This window comes from Nicotiana attenuata, chromosome 3 (assembly GCF_001879085.1).
Source record: "Nicotiana attenuata strain UT chromosome 3, NIATTr2, whole genome shotgun sequence".
Classification (NCBI taxonomy): Eukaryota; Viridiplantae; Streptophyta; class Magnoliopsida; order Solanales; family Solanaceae; genus Nicotiana; species Nicotiana attenuata.
This window is the reverse complement of record NC_031991.1, coordinates 7,245,729-7,258,910: the sequence shown is the minus strand read 5'-3', so window position 1 is coordinate 7,258,910 and position 13,182 is coordinate 7,245,729. Positions and strand designations below refer to the sequence as shown.

At 40.9% G+C, this 13,182-nt stretch overlaps 1 protein-coding gene across 1 annotated transcript in view; it reads left to right on the top strand.

Annotated features, from left to right (window-relative positions):
• Window positions 1-721, top strand: part of LOC109223265 (transcription factor TGA2.3-like) — a 7,761-nt gene extending 7,040 nt beyond the window's left edge. Inside the window, exon 11 of the mRNA XM_019387505.1 lies at window positions 307-721. Coding sequence (XP_019243050.1) covers window positions 307-456 — 150 coding nt within the window. The 3' untranslated portion in view covers window positions 457-721. The remainder of the gene's footprint in view (window positions 1-306) is intronic.

The following is a 13,182-nucleotide window of genomic DNA, read 5'->3' as shown; positions in this document are numbered from 1 at the left end:
GGTGGAGTTTTATAAATCTTAAATTATGAAATATTAAAGTATGTTTATAGTCCATTTGACAATCAAATCAATCACTACCAAAGTCAGAAGATTATAGGATTGCCACATATTTCTGAACTCCTTGACAATATTAAACTCTTAAATAAAAGAATAAAGTAATCCCCTCAAAAGTCAAACGTATACGCATGACTTCTTACTTATTTGCTTATTTAATTTCACCTACAATTATCTTGAATAAACTAATTCTTGAAAAAATTTAAATTAAAAACATTGGAGAATAAATGAATGTTTATTTTTCACTTACAGGCAGATAATTTGAGGCACCAAACAATTCATCGGCTGCATCAATTGCTCACAACTCGTCAAGCCGCTAGGTGTTTTCTGGCAATCGCTGAATATTTTCATCGGCTTCGAGCTCTCAGCTCTCTCTGGCTTGCGCGCCCTCGACAAGAATAAGATGGAAAAAAAAGTAGTACTTAATTTTAGTTAGCTATCTAAGCTTATATAATCTTTCTTTATCTATTTCCCTTCAATATTTATGTTTTTTATTTTATTTTCTCCTTCCCTACTCTCTCCAGTTAACCTTTAATTACTTTTCATAGAGATGTATAGATAGACAAAAGAAATAACTAGAGTAAAATGATAAAAGTAGAAGCTGAACTCCACTACTTTCTTTGATCTTGTTATCTTCTTGGATTGAGAAATCTTGGTTAATCTTCAACCTAAGCAAGCAGCCTTCTCTGACTGAGAATTTTAGACTGTGGTAAATAATGAAAGATGATTGGGGTTTTGAACATGTACCCACAGCATATCTCTTACTGAAAAAAAAATAGTTGAGATACAACAACAACCTAATATATTCCTACAAGTTGAGATACGATCTGTAAATATCTTTTACGTGAAAAATCAATTTGACAAATTAGAATTGATCGTACAAAAAAGATTAAAAGGGCGTTTGGTATACGAAACTCTCGCTATGCATTAGGTTTGCTAGAATGTCATACCATAATGAGTCCATTGTAATTTGTAGGGGTGTACATGGACCGGGTTGGCTCGGTTTTTAGCAAAACCAAACCAAATCAACTATATCAGTTTGGATTGGTTCGGTTTTGTCGGATTTTTGGGATTTTCGGGTTTTTTTTGTTACATGAATATTATTCGAATCTTACTTTGTTAAAGTTATAGATAAAGTTTTGATAAGTGAATATATGTTTAGTAAATATTGAAAAATTGAAAAATATATGATCTATTAAAATATTCCAATAGGAGAATTTTGTTAGGAACACATGATAGTTATTTTCTTAATCGTCTATCAATAATTTCCGTCAATGTACACTTTCAAGGTTAACACATGAAAGGATCCCAAATATTTCTACATCTTTTTAAAAGAAAATTCAATATAAAGTCTTAAAAATATATATAAAAAATTATATATTTATATATCAGTTTGGTTCGGATTTTTTTACTCAATACCATACCTAGTCGGACTTTTTAATCGATTTGGTTTGGTTTTTCGGTTTGGTGCGGTTGTCCGATTCGATTTGAACACCCCTAGTAATTTGTACACCATCTTGCCTTACTAAAAAAATTTAGAATAAAATGAAATTATTTGAGTAATTTTTGTGGGACCTTCAAGAAGGAAGACATTTGGTAAGAAAGACAAAATGAGCAATGGATGTGTTGTGAGATTCATGCATCCATTTAGACATTGTTACAACTGCTCACAGGGTATTAGATGGCATTTTATGTAACAGAAAACAAGACCAACTTTGGTAGCTATTCATATTTGGTTTGTTTTACATTTTCCACTTGGAAATAAAATTGTGTTGTACCTTTTCAAGATTCCATGGTGTTCTGGATTGTTATGGACTTACGGTGGAAGACTATTTTGATTGCAACAGGAAAAAATTAGGTGATCTAAATTTCTTAGTATATGAAAATCCTAACCCAAAGTCAAACAAACATAATCATATTTAAAAGGAATAGCGACAGAAAAGGATTAGTTAGACTACTAATGAAACTTTAGGGCCGTACACATTTCATGCCTAAATTAGAACTCTTTGTTTATAGAATTAGTGACCAATAATAGGGATGCTTCACCTGCTGCCTTTACATCCAAGAATTATTAGTATTTTATGGAAATTCAAAAATGCTACTCTAATCATCAAAAGGTATATATGGTTATCATGGAAAAAGATATTCTCTTAGTCCCATTTTGTATTGCCATTATTATTTAGAAAGTCAAAATAGTTTTTTCTTTTAATCATAATATTTTTAAACATTCTTATATGATTTTTATTGTATAAATAGATTGAGTAAAATATAAAATATATTGATTTTTAGTACTTTTTCTCATTTTTAATTATGCAAATTATAAAAATAAATTGTGTCCGAATCCAAAAACCTATCATACTTTGAATTTGGTCATTCGTTTTGGGACGAAGCAATTAATTTATATATTATACTCTATGATTTGTTAATTATGACTTCTTCTTTTTTGTGTGTCTTGCTTTGAGTTGTTAGTCCGAATCTGTGGCTTGACAAATTAAGCAAAGGTTGACAAATAGAGCAGATATCGTATAGGATATGAAAAGTTAGATATTTTAAGATAACAAAAAGCAAGGGATAAATGCCACTGAAATTGGGGTGGGACGTGATGGCGCTAGAGCATCCTAACCAATCGAGCGAGTCCTGTTCTAAATAACTGAAGGATTGAACTAAACATAAAATTCTCAAAATTTATAATAAGATAATTAAATAATATAAGTCAAAAAATTGAGCATTAGTTCAACATTAACAAGTCTGTAGTCTAAGATTCACTAGCAAAATCATGAGCATCTACTGAAAGTCTGAATATATAAGTTTACGGGGCATTTCCGTAGTATACATAATAATATCTGAAGAAGGAAAAGTATGAAAAAGATTGCTATCGCTGAAATATATCAACGGAGCCTGTAAGTCTAGCAAACCTGCCTCTAGACATGTACCTCATCACCTGCGCACTCAACGTCTGGCACAACATGGCAGGTGTTATAGGGCCAATTTTCGCATTATTGACACTGCACGGCAGTAGCTAAACACACAGCCACTCAGCCTCACTTTTTCGCACACAGCCTGACACTTAAAATTATTCAGACTTAGCCAAACTTAACAACACACAGTTACGAATAAAATCACCCAACCTTTATTATTCTCGCAGAATACAAAAAGGACTCAGTTAGGAAATGCTCACATATGCTACTACCTTAATCCCAAACGAAATACACATATAAAAGGGGGCTGCCTATGGCAGTTTTACAAAGGGGTAGTTAGAGGCAGTTAAACAATGTGCCATGCACATGACAGACCTACAAACAAGCATAACCAATCTGTTTGAATTTGAATTCAAACCCTTCCCACGAAATTGGACTTGTCTTCAGCATTTGAGTCTACTGCACATGTGCTTTGCACATGCCTTTAACTCTCAAAGCACATGCATAGCACACCTCTTCCGTCACATGCCTTGCACACTTGTTTTCCAGCTTTTGCCATACTTAGTCTTCCTGCCTTGTCTTGTTTCGGACCATGCCTCGCCCATAAGCTCATGACCACGTCTTGCCACAAACATAGTCGTCCCACTGATCCACGCACATGCCTTTGTCAAGTGCCATGCGCCTTCATTGCCATTGCCGATACCCACGAACCAAGGCTGCCTTGCCAACACTCAAGGCCCCTTGCCTAGCTGACTTGTCTAAGTCCATTACTAACTTAGACACACACCCAGCTTTGCACATTGCTTGCCAACACTTCCACAAACCCATGCCAAGGGGCAATGTACAAGCCCTTAACATGGATTCTGCCCGACATTCGTCAAGTCTCATTGTTAGGGGCTAACAAACCACCCCCACTGGTTGAACTCGATGCCCTCGTCGAGGCTGATTTCAAGTAGTCCTCGATTTGATCTTCGAATTGCCATAACGAATTACCCTTCTCCCAAGTTGCATCTACCTCGGGCTTGCCTTTCCATTTAATTAAAATTTATGTCCGCCTATTCTTTTTGTGCATCCCAAGTACCCGGTGGTCTAGAATGTTTTCAATCTCGTCCTCAATTTGAGTGCACACTTCAGGAGGAGCATTATTGATTTTATGCATGTCCGGATCTTCAGGATCTTCCACATAAGGCCTCAAATAACTCACATGGAAAGTTGGGTGTATTTTCATTCTTTCCGGTAGCTTCAAACGGTAAGCAACTTCACCCACCTTTTCAATAACTTCAAATGGACCATCATATCTTGAAACCAATGCTCTATGCCTTAATCTGCTATCAATCTTTTTCCAGATTTGAGGAGTAAGCTTCAACAACACTTTGTCGCCCACTTTGAACTCCAATGGACGCCTGTTCCGATCAGCATATTTTTTTCATGCGTTTCTGGGCCACTTTCAAACTGTCTGCTGCTTCATCCATCATAATTTGTCTATCAAACCCATAACGGTATGCAGCTGGAAATTTCCCACCAGTCTTCTGTTGCACCATCTTCGTTGGTAGCCTTGGCTGCTTTCCCAAAACGATCTCGAATGGACTCTTCTCCGTGGCTGAAGACTTGTGCAAATTGTAAGAGAATTGTGCACAATCTAACAAATCAGTCCAATTCCGTTGACTCGCAGTCACAAAATGTCCAAGTACTCTTCTAGCAGATGATTGATTCTTTCGGTTTGGCCATCAGTTTGGGGATGGTTTGTCGTTGAGAACTTCAAGTTTGTCCCCATCAAATTGAACAAGTAAGTCCAGAATCCGCCTGTGAACCATGCATCCCTATCACTAATAACATCCTCTGACATCCCAAAATACTTCAGCACATTTTTGAAGAATAACTCCGCGGCAACTTTAGAGGGACATTCTGTTGGGGCAACAATAAAAACAGCATATTTTGAAAACCTGCCGACCACTACCATAATCGAAGACAACCCATTGACTTTAGGGAACCTGCTGATAAAATCCATTGAAACGGATTGCCATGTTTCTTCAGGAATCGGCAGAGGTTACAACAAACCTGCCTCTTTCTTCCGTTCAGTTTTATCAAGCTGACACACAAGACAGCTTTTCACATAAGCTTCCACATCTTGTTCCATCTTTGGCCCGAAATAATATCGCAACAACAGCGACAGCATCCTCTCAATGCCTGGATGACCAGCCCAAAGTGTATCGTGCGTCTCCTTCAGTAATTCACGACGCAGTCCGTTACCAAGTGGTACAACAATTCTCCCCCCTTTGAAATAGAGAAGATCGTCCTCGATCCAGTAGCTCATCACAGTACCTTCTTTCACATGATTCATTGTTTTTATGTACAATGGATCATTCACAGCAGCTGACTTGATCTTATCAAGAAAATCTGACTCAATTCGTGTAATGGAATAAACAGCAGCAAAGACTTCCTTCCGACTCAATGCATCCGCAACCTGGTTGTGCTTTCCCGGCTTATGCTCCCACACAAAATCATATTCTGCTAAAAATTCCTGCCAACGTGCTTGGTTTGGACTCAACTTTTTCTGTGTCTTGAAAAAAGTATTAGCCACATTGTCCGTCCTCACGACGAATTTTGTTCCCAGCAAGTAAACACGCCAGATTTGCAAGCAATGAATAACAGCAACCATCTCATTTTCATGAGCCGAATATCTCTACTCCGCTTCATTCAACTTCCTGCTTTCAAAGGTCACAGGATGACCTTCTTGAACCAGCACGCCTCCAACATCCTAGTCGGATGCATCGGTATGAACTTCAAAGGGCAACTCAAAATCAGCAAGCCGCAAGATAGGTTCTGAGGCAATGGCTTCTTTCAACATATCAAATGCAGCACTGCATTTTTCTGACCAATCCCACCTAACGTTCTTCTTCAACAAATCCTTCAAAGGATCAGCTTTCTTTGAGTAACCAGCAATGAATTTCCGGTAATAGTTAGCCAACCCGAGGAAAGATCTCAATTCTTTCACAGAATTAGGCGCCTGCCACTCCACAATGACCTGCACCTTGTTCGGGTCCATCCGCACTCGATTTTGGTCACCAAGTGCCCAAGAAATTTGATCTCTTGTTTAGCAAATTCACACTTTTCCATTTTCACATACAGCTTGTACTCCCTCAAACGAGACAACACATTGATCAAGTGTGACATATGTTCATCTAGGGTCCGACTATAGATAACAATGTCGTCTAAGTAGACAAGACAAAGTCATCCAAGTACTCATACAACACATCATTCATCAGGTTGCAAAAAGTAGCAGGGGCATTTGTCAACCCGAACGGCATAACAAGGAATTAATATGAGCCATACCTCGTAACACAAGTAGTTTTAGACTCATCACCTTCAGCTATCCGTACCTGCCAATAACCAGACCGTAAATCGAGCTTTGTGAACCAGCAAGCCTTGCTCAATCTATCCATCAAGTCCTGCACCAACGAAACCGGATATTTGTTCTTCACAGTCACCTTGTTCAACACCCGATAATCAACACACATCCGAAGCGTCCCATCCTGTTTCTTTTGAAATAAAATAGGTGCACCAAATGAGCTTTTGATGGCTGAATCAGTCCCGCATCAAGCAACTCGTTCAATTCTTTCCGCAATTCAGCCAACTCTTTTGGCGCCATCCGATAAGGAGGTTGAGCAGAAGGCATCAAACCCGGCATCAACTCTATCTTGTGATCAATAGCCCTCCGTGGTGGCAAATTTTTAGGCAACTCCGGTGGCATCACATCAGCAAAGTCACTCAAAATTTGAGCAACGCAGTCCGGCACTTCTACCTTTACATCAGGCTTCACCTCAACCATAGCAGCAAGGAAAGTATCATCTCCCCTTTTCAAACCTTTCTCGACCATCATGGCAGAAATTAATGAAGCCTTTCGTTGAGTTTTTTCTTTCCCATAAGGATGAACAACCTTCACAAAACCAGGAGCCGTTTCATTCATTATCATCACTCCGTCCAAGTGAGGCATTGGAACAAAGCGATGTTTCCGCAGAAAGTCAATTTCGAGGATCACCTCAAAGTCCTCCAATGGAATCACCATTAAATTAACTTTCCCTTTCCAGTTCCCAACAGACATAGGAACGTCGTAAGCCATACCAACAATGGCTTGTGCTTTGGCATTCACTGTCTTCATGTAAGAGGGACACTTAGTCACACTCAATCCGTACATATGCACCAAACTGGCCGAAACAAAGGTGTGAGTAGCGCCAGTATCTACCATAGCTATCACACCCTTGTCCCCAATTTTCATTTCGATGTGCATCAGCAAAGAGTGAGGGTTAGTCTCGTTGCTTGTGGCATTAACCAACGAGATAACATTCAGCAATTGCAAAGGATTCACTAAGGCAGCAGCAATTTCTTGACCTTCTCCGTCCCGATTATTTTCTATAGCAAGCAAAGCATTAACCCTTTCCCGATTCGGACAATTTTTGGCAATATGAGGTCCTCCGCACGTCCAGCAACCATCGCTCTTTTTGTTTGCGATGCCTTTGTTTCTAGCAGGTCCATCAACAGCCTTGCCCTTTTCCACAACTTCTTTTCGAACTTCCTTCCTCCATTCCCCTTTCTTCTCCACCCTTTTCTTAGGTTTTGAAGTAGAAGGAATTTCAGAAAGACTACGGGTACTGCGATAATCCACCAAAGAATCCGCTGCAGCAATCGCACTTGGGAGATCTTTCATGTTCTGTCTCCTAAGTTCGTTCTGCGCCCATGCTTGCATTCCAGAAATAAAGTTATGCAATTTATCATCCTCCGACATGTTCTGAATATCCGGCATTAAGGAAGTAAATTCCTTAATATAATCACGAATAGATCCAGTTTGCCATAGACGTTTCAAGCGATCCCTAGCAAGCCAAGATGCATTGCTAGGAAAGAATTGGTCCTTCATTTCCTTTCGGAGTTTTTTCCACGTATCTATCTTGGGTCTGCCCGCACTTTTGTCATCAGCCATGCGAGTCCTCCACCACAATTTAGCATCTCCCGTTAGGTACATGCTTGTAATTGTGACTTTCTCTCCATCCAGAACTTTGGCAACACCAAAGTATTGCTCCATATCCCACAGAAAATTCTCCAATTCTTTAGCACTACGCGCTCCACCAAATGCCTTAGGATCAGGGATCTTCACTTTAGAACGTTCTTCACTACCTTGGCCTGGAGCAGCCAATGCCCTTCGAAGAACAGTAGTTTCTTTCAATCTTTTACTACATTTTACAAGATTTCAACCTAGAATCTAAGGTTTTCATGGTGGAATTGGAGATTTTTGGGTAGAAACTAGGGATTTCGAAAATTAGGGATTTAGACCTCAAATTGAGGTTGGATTCCAAAACTAATTACATATCAGGCTCGGGGGTGAATGGGTAATCGGATTTTGGTCTGAATTTCCGATTTGGACCAAGCGAGCCCGGGTGTTGACTTTTTCTTGACTTTTTCAAAATGGCCTAAATTGAATCCTTTGCAATCGTGGGTAGTTCCTAAGGCTTAAATTGAATCGTTTGGTTGGTAATTTTCTAGATTCTATTGGTCCGGAGGCTTGTTTGAAGGGAAAAGTTGTGGTTGAGCTTTGAGTTTGGCTGTTGGAGCGAGGTAAGTGTCGTGGTTAATCTTGGCTTGAGGGATTAGGTATTATTTGCTTATTTTCAATGTGTTTGAATGTTAGGTACAATGTATAGGTGAGTTGACGAGTACATATGCGTTGTTATCAAGTTATAGCATGCGAGTGGGTCTGATTCTTGTAATTGTTGCTTTCTTTGATCGTATTATCCATGTTTAGACTAGCTACTCATTATGTTGAGCATTCTTATCATGTTTACTGACCTTGGTATTGATTGAGTATTGACTCAAAGTTGAGATTGGTATTGTGGAACCAAACGTTAAAGTAAGACTTGTTTTTGTCATTTCTATCTCCCTGTTATTATTACTCATGGTTTTGGTGAGGGAGAGTGTTAATGCACGAAGGATGATTCTGTGCCATGTTTGTGAGTGATAATGCATGAAGGGTGATGTTGTGTCATATTGTGAGTGTTAATGCACGAAGGGTGATGTCGTGCCATGTTTTGTGAGTGATAATGCACGAAGGGTGATGTCGTTCCATGTTTTGTGAGTAATAATGCACGAAGGGTGATGCCGTACCATATTGTGAGTGTTAATGCACGAATGATGATGTCGTGACATGTTATGAGAGAGTTATTGCACGAAGAGTGATGCCGTGTCGTTTCTATTGTTTCATATGGTGATGTTGAGAGTAAAAGCACGAAGGGTGATGCCTTGCATTTTTCTTTACCGTATTTACTTGTTTCTATCTGTCTAAGGTATATTGATTGAGCAAGATCTTACAACTGCTGTGAGCCTTTATCTTGTGATCCCCCCAGCATGTCCCTTTCCCAACATTTCTTGTCTTGTTTCTTTCATTGCTGTTATCGGTATATATATTGTTATACTGCACAGGTTTATTTGTAGGTGTCTTGTCCTAGCCTCGTCACTACTTCTCCGAGGTTAGACTTGACACTTACTAGTACATGGGGTCGGTTATACTGATACTGCATTCTGCACTTTCTATGCAGATTTCGGTACTGGTCCGAGTTGATCCTGAGTTTAGCTGCTGGCTTCATTTGATCGGAGACCTAAGGTAGACATGTTGGCGTCCGCAGGCATGGCGTCCCCTTCTATACATTCTCTTTACTGTTTCTTTTGTATCGAAAATAGTTGTATTTCTTTCAGACAATTGCTTGTAGTAAAATCTTAGAAGTTCGTGAATTGTGACTCTAGATTCTGGGTGGTGTTATGTAATGAGGCTATTATGAATTTCAGAACTTTTTTTAACTTGTTATGGTTAATTGTTGCTAATCACTAAAAGGTTTAAGAATTGGCTTAATGACCTCTAACGTTGGCTTTCCTAGCAAGTGAAATGTTAGGCGTCATCACGGTCCTGACGGTGGGAATTTTGAGTCGTGACAAGTTTGTATTAGAGCACTAGGTTGCCTAGGTCTCACGATTCATGAGCAGGCTTAGTAGAGTCTGGGGGATCGATACGGAGACGTCTCTACTTATCTCTTAGAGGCTATAGAGTTTAGGAACAATGTCACTTTTATCTTCTCTATCGTGCGAATTTGTTCTCTCATTGCTAATTGAACTCTTCTACTCTTGTTCTCTCGTAGATGGCAAGAACACGTATCACATCTTCAGTTGAGCAACAGCCAGAGCCTCCAGTGGCAACTCATACAAGGGGCAGAGGACGAGGCTGAGCTTAACCTAGAGCTCGAGCAGCAGCACCAGTGGCGGAGCCTCAGGTAGAGTTTGATGAGGAGGCTCCAGCTCAGACCGTTCCAGCAGGACCAACTCAGGTCGCAGAGGGGTTAATCACCACCCCAGTACTACAGGATGATTTGGTCCGTTTGGTGAGCCTGATGGAGAGTGTAGCCCAAACTGGCACTTTTACCATGGCACCAGCCGTCTCTCAGGCTGGAGGAAGAGCACAGACTCCTGCTACTCCCCTGGAGCAGGTGGCTCCCTAGTATCAGACTCCAGCAGCTCAACCAGTTGGAGTAGTTCAGCCAGCTTTTATAGCATAGGCCAGTGATGGTCATGCTATGACTCCCGAGGGTTTATTAAGATTGGACAAGTTCACCAAGCTCTTTCCAGTTCACTACAGTGTTGCACCTTCTGAGGATCCCCAAGATTATCTTGACCGCTATCATGAGGTGCTGCGGAATATGGGGATAGTGGAAACCAATGGGGTCAACTTTGCCGTGTTTCATATGACTAGTTCCGCCAAGATGGTGGAATGACTTTGTATTAACCAGGCCAGCTGGGTCGCCTACTTTTACTTGGGACCAGTTCTCTCAGATATTTCTTAAGAAGTTCCTTCTTGTCACCATGATAGAGGACTATCGCTGGCAGTTCGAGCGTCTCCAGCAAGGCAGTATGATCGTCACTCAGTATGACACCCGTTTTGTGGATTTGGCCCGTAATGCTATTCTTCTGCTTCCCACCGAGAGATAGAGAGTGAGGAGGTTTATTGAGGGACTTGCTCAGCCTATCAGGTTGCAGATGGCTAAGGAGATTGGGAGTGATATTTCTTTTCAGACGGCTGCCAATATTGCCAGGTGAGTCGAGATGGTGTTAGCTCAGGGGAGTGGTCAGGGGTCTGACAAGAGGCCGCGTCACTCCACTAGATTCAGTGGAGCCTCATCTAGAGGCCGAGGTACTTTTGGTAGAGGCCATCCTCCTAGGACGTTTTATTCAGCACTCCAGGCATCCCACGGTGCTTCAGGTGGTCGTGGCCCCATATACATTATTCCGATCAGCTAGCCTATAGTGCACCACCAGCTTCTATTAGTGCACCTTCGCTCCAGAGTTTTCAGGGTGGTTACTCGCGCCGATAGGGTCAGTTTCAGGGTCATCAGTCACAGCAACCGAGGTCCTGTTATACTTGTGGTGATCCGAGGCACATTGCTAGATTTTGCTCTCGTGTATCGAGTAGTTCTCATCATCAGGGTTCTCGTGCCATGGTCCCGGCACCGGGTGCTTCACCGCCTGCTCAGCCAGCTAGAGGTAGGGGTCAGGTAGCTAGAGGTGGTGGTCAGGCCACTAGAGGTGGAGGTCAAGCTCCTAGAGGTGGAGGCCAGCCAGCTAGGGCCCGTCCTAGAGATGCAGTCCAGAGTGGTGGGCCCCAGCCCCGATATTATGTTTTTCCAGCCAGGCCTGAGGCTGATTCTTCTGACGCCGTCATTACAGGTACGTTTTTAGTTTGCAGTAGAGATTCTTTAGTTCTATTTGATCCGAGTTCTACTTATTCGTATGTGTCCTCCTATTTTGCTTCATATTTGGTTGTGATTCTTTGAGTACCCCCGTGTATGTGTCCACACCTGTGGGAGATGCTATTGTAGTAGACCGCGTTTACTGTTCGTGTGTGGTTACCATTGGGAGTCTTGAGACTAGTATGGACCTTTTTCTTCTTGATATGGTAGACTTTGATATTATATTAAGTATGGCTTGGCTGTCACCTTATCACGCTATATTGGATTGCTATACCAAGACGGTGACTTTAGTCTTGCCAGGGTTGCCTTGATTAGAGTGGAGAGGGAATCCAGATCATTCTACCAGCAGGGTTATTGATGATAGGCTATAATTACGTATTTTAGTCGCTTATTACACTCTAATGTACTACACTTTAATTGAGTTTGAGCTTTAATCGCTAGTGTTTTGCACTAAATTGTGTATTTTATGCTTTGTATGAGTGATTTTGAGATATGTAGATATTATGGAATGAATTCAAGTGAATTGGAGCTTTGAAGTCTGAGTAAAAGCCCAAGGAATCAAGCTGGGATCATGTTCGGGGATCAAAGGATGATAGTTAAGAACAAAACGAAGAATCTAGCGGGCATACGGTGCATTGTCTAGTAAAATGCACATAACTTTTCACTCAGAACTCCGTTTGGGCTCCACAATATGTCGTTGGAAAGCTATTTGAAAGGCCTACAACTTTTTTGTTGTGAATTTTCGCGTATTTCCACTACCGCGGCGCATGGTGCGGCACAGAGCGCGCCGCGCCTATGGAAATTTCCTGCAACCTATCAGAATCAGCTCTCTGAAGTTCCCCACAAGCACACCGCATGGCGCGTCGCCCCATGCGATGCGCCTGTACAAATTTTATAGAGTGATTGTCCTATTTCGTGCGGGAGAAGGTGTTTTCGTCTGGGACCGACCCTACTTGGTATATATACATGGAAAAACATTATTTTTGTGACTCTTGTCACACTTTAAACCTAGAAAGAGCACAGTGCCGTCGTGGAGACCGGGGATTCGACCTAAGGACGCAAGAATACACTAGGAGCAAGGCGGAGAATTCTTCTACGAGTTTTTCACTTCCTTCTTCCTATTTTCATTATTGGTTATGAATTCTAGTATTGTAGTTATGCATATTATTAAGAATAGCTAATTTGTAATCTAGGGTTTTGATGGAACCTGTTGAAGGATGATTTCCTCGTTATGTTAATATAGATTTGCCGTAGTATTATCTCTTTTTGTTAAACTATATGCTTATTGTTGTTGATTGAAGGGCACTCAATTAGTTGTTCCTATTTAGTGTGCATTACTCGAGAGATAGTATATATTTAGGTAGTTGTTGAACATCATCACTCCTAACGTATATGAGGGATCAATACAAAGGGTTTAAAGGTGGGATTAG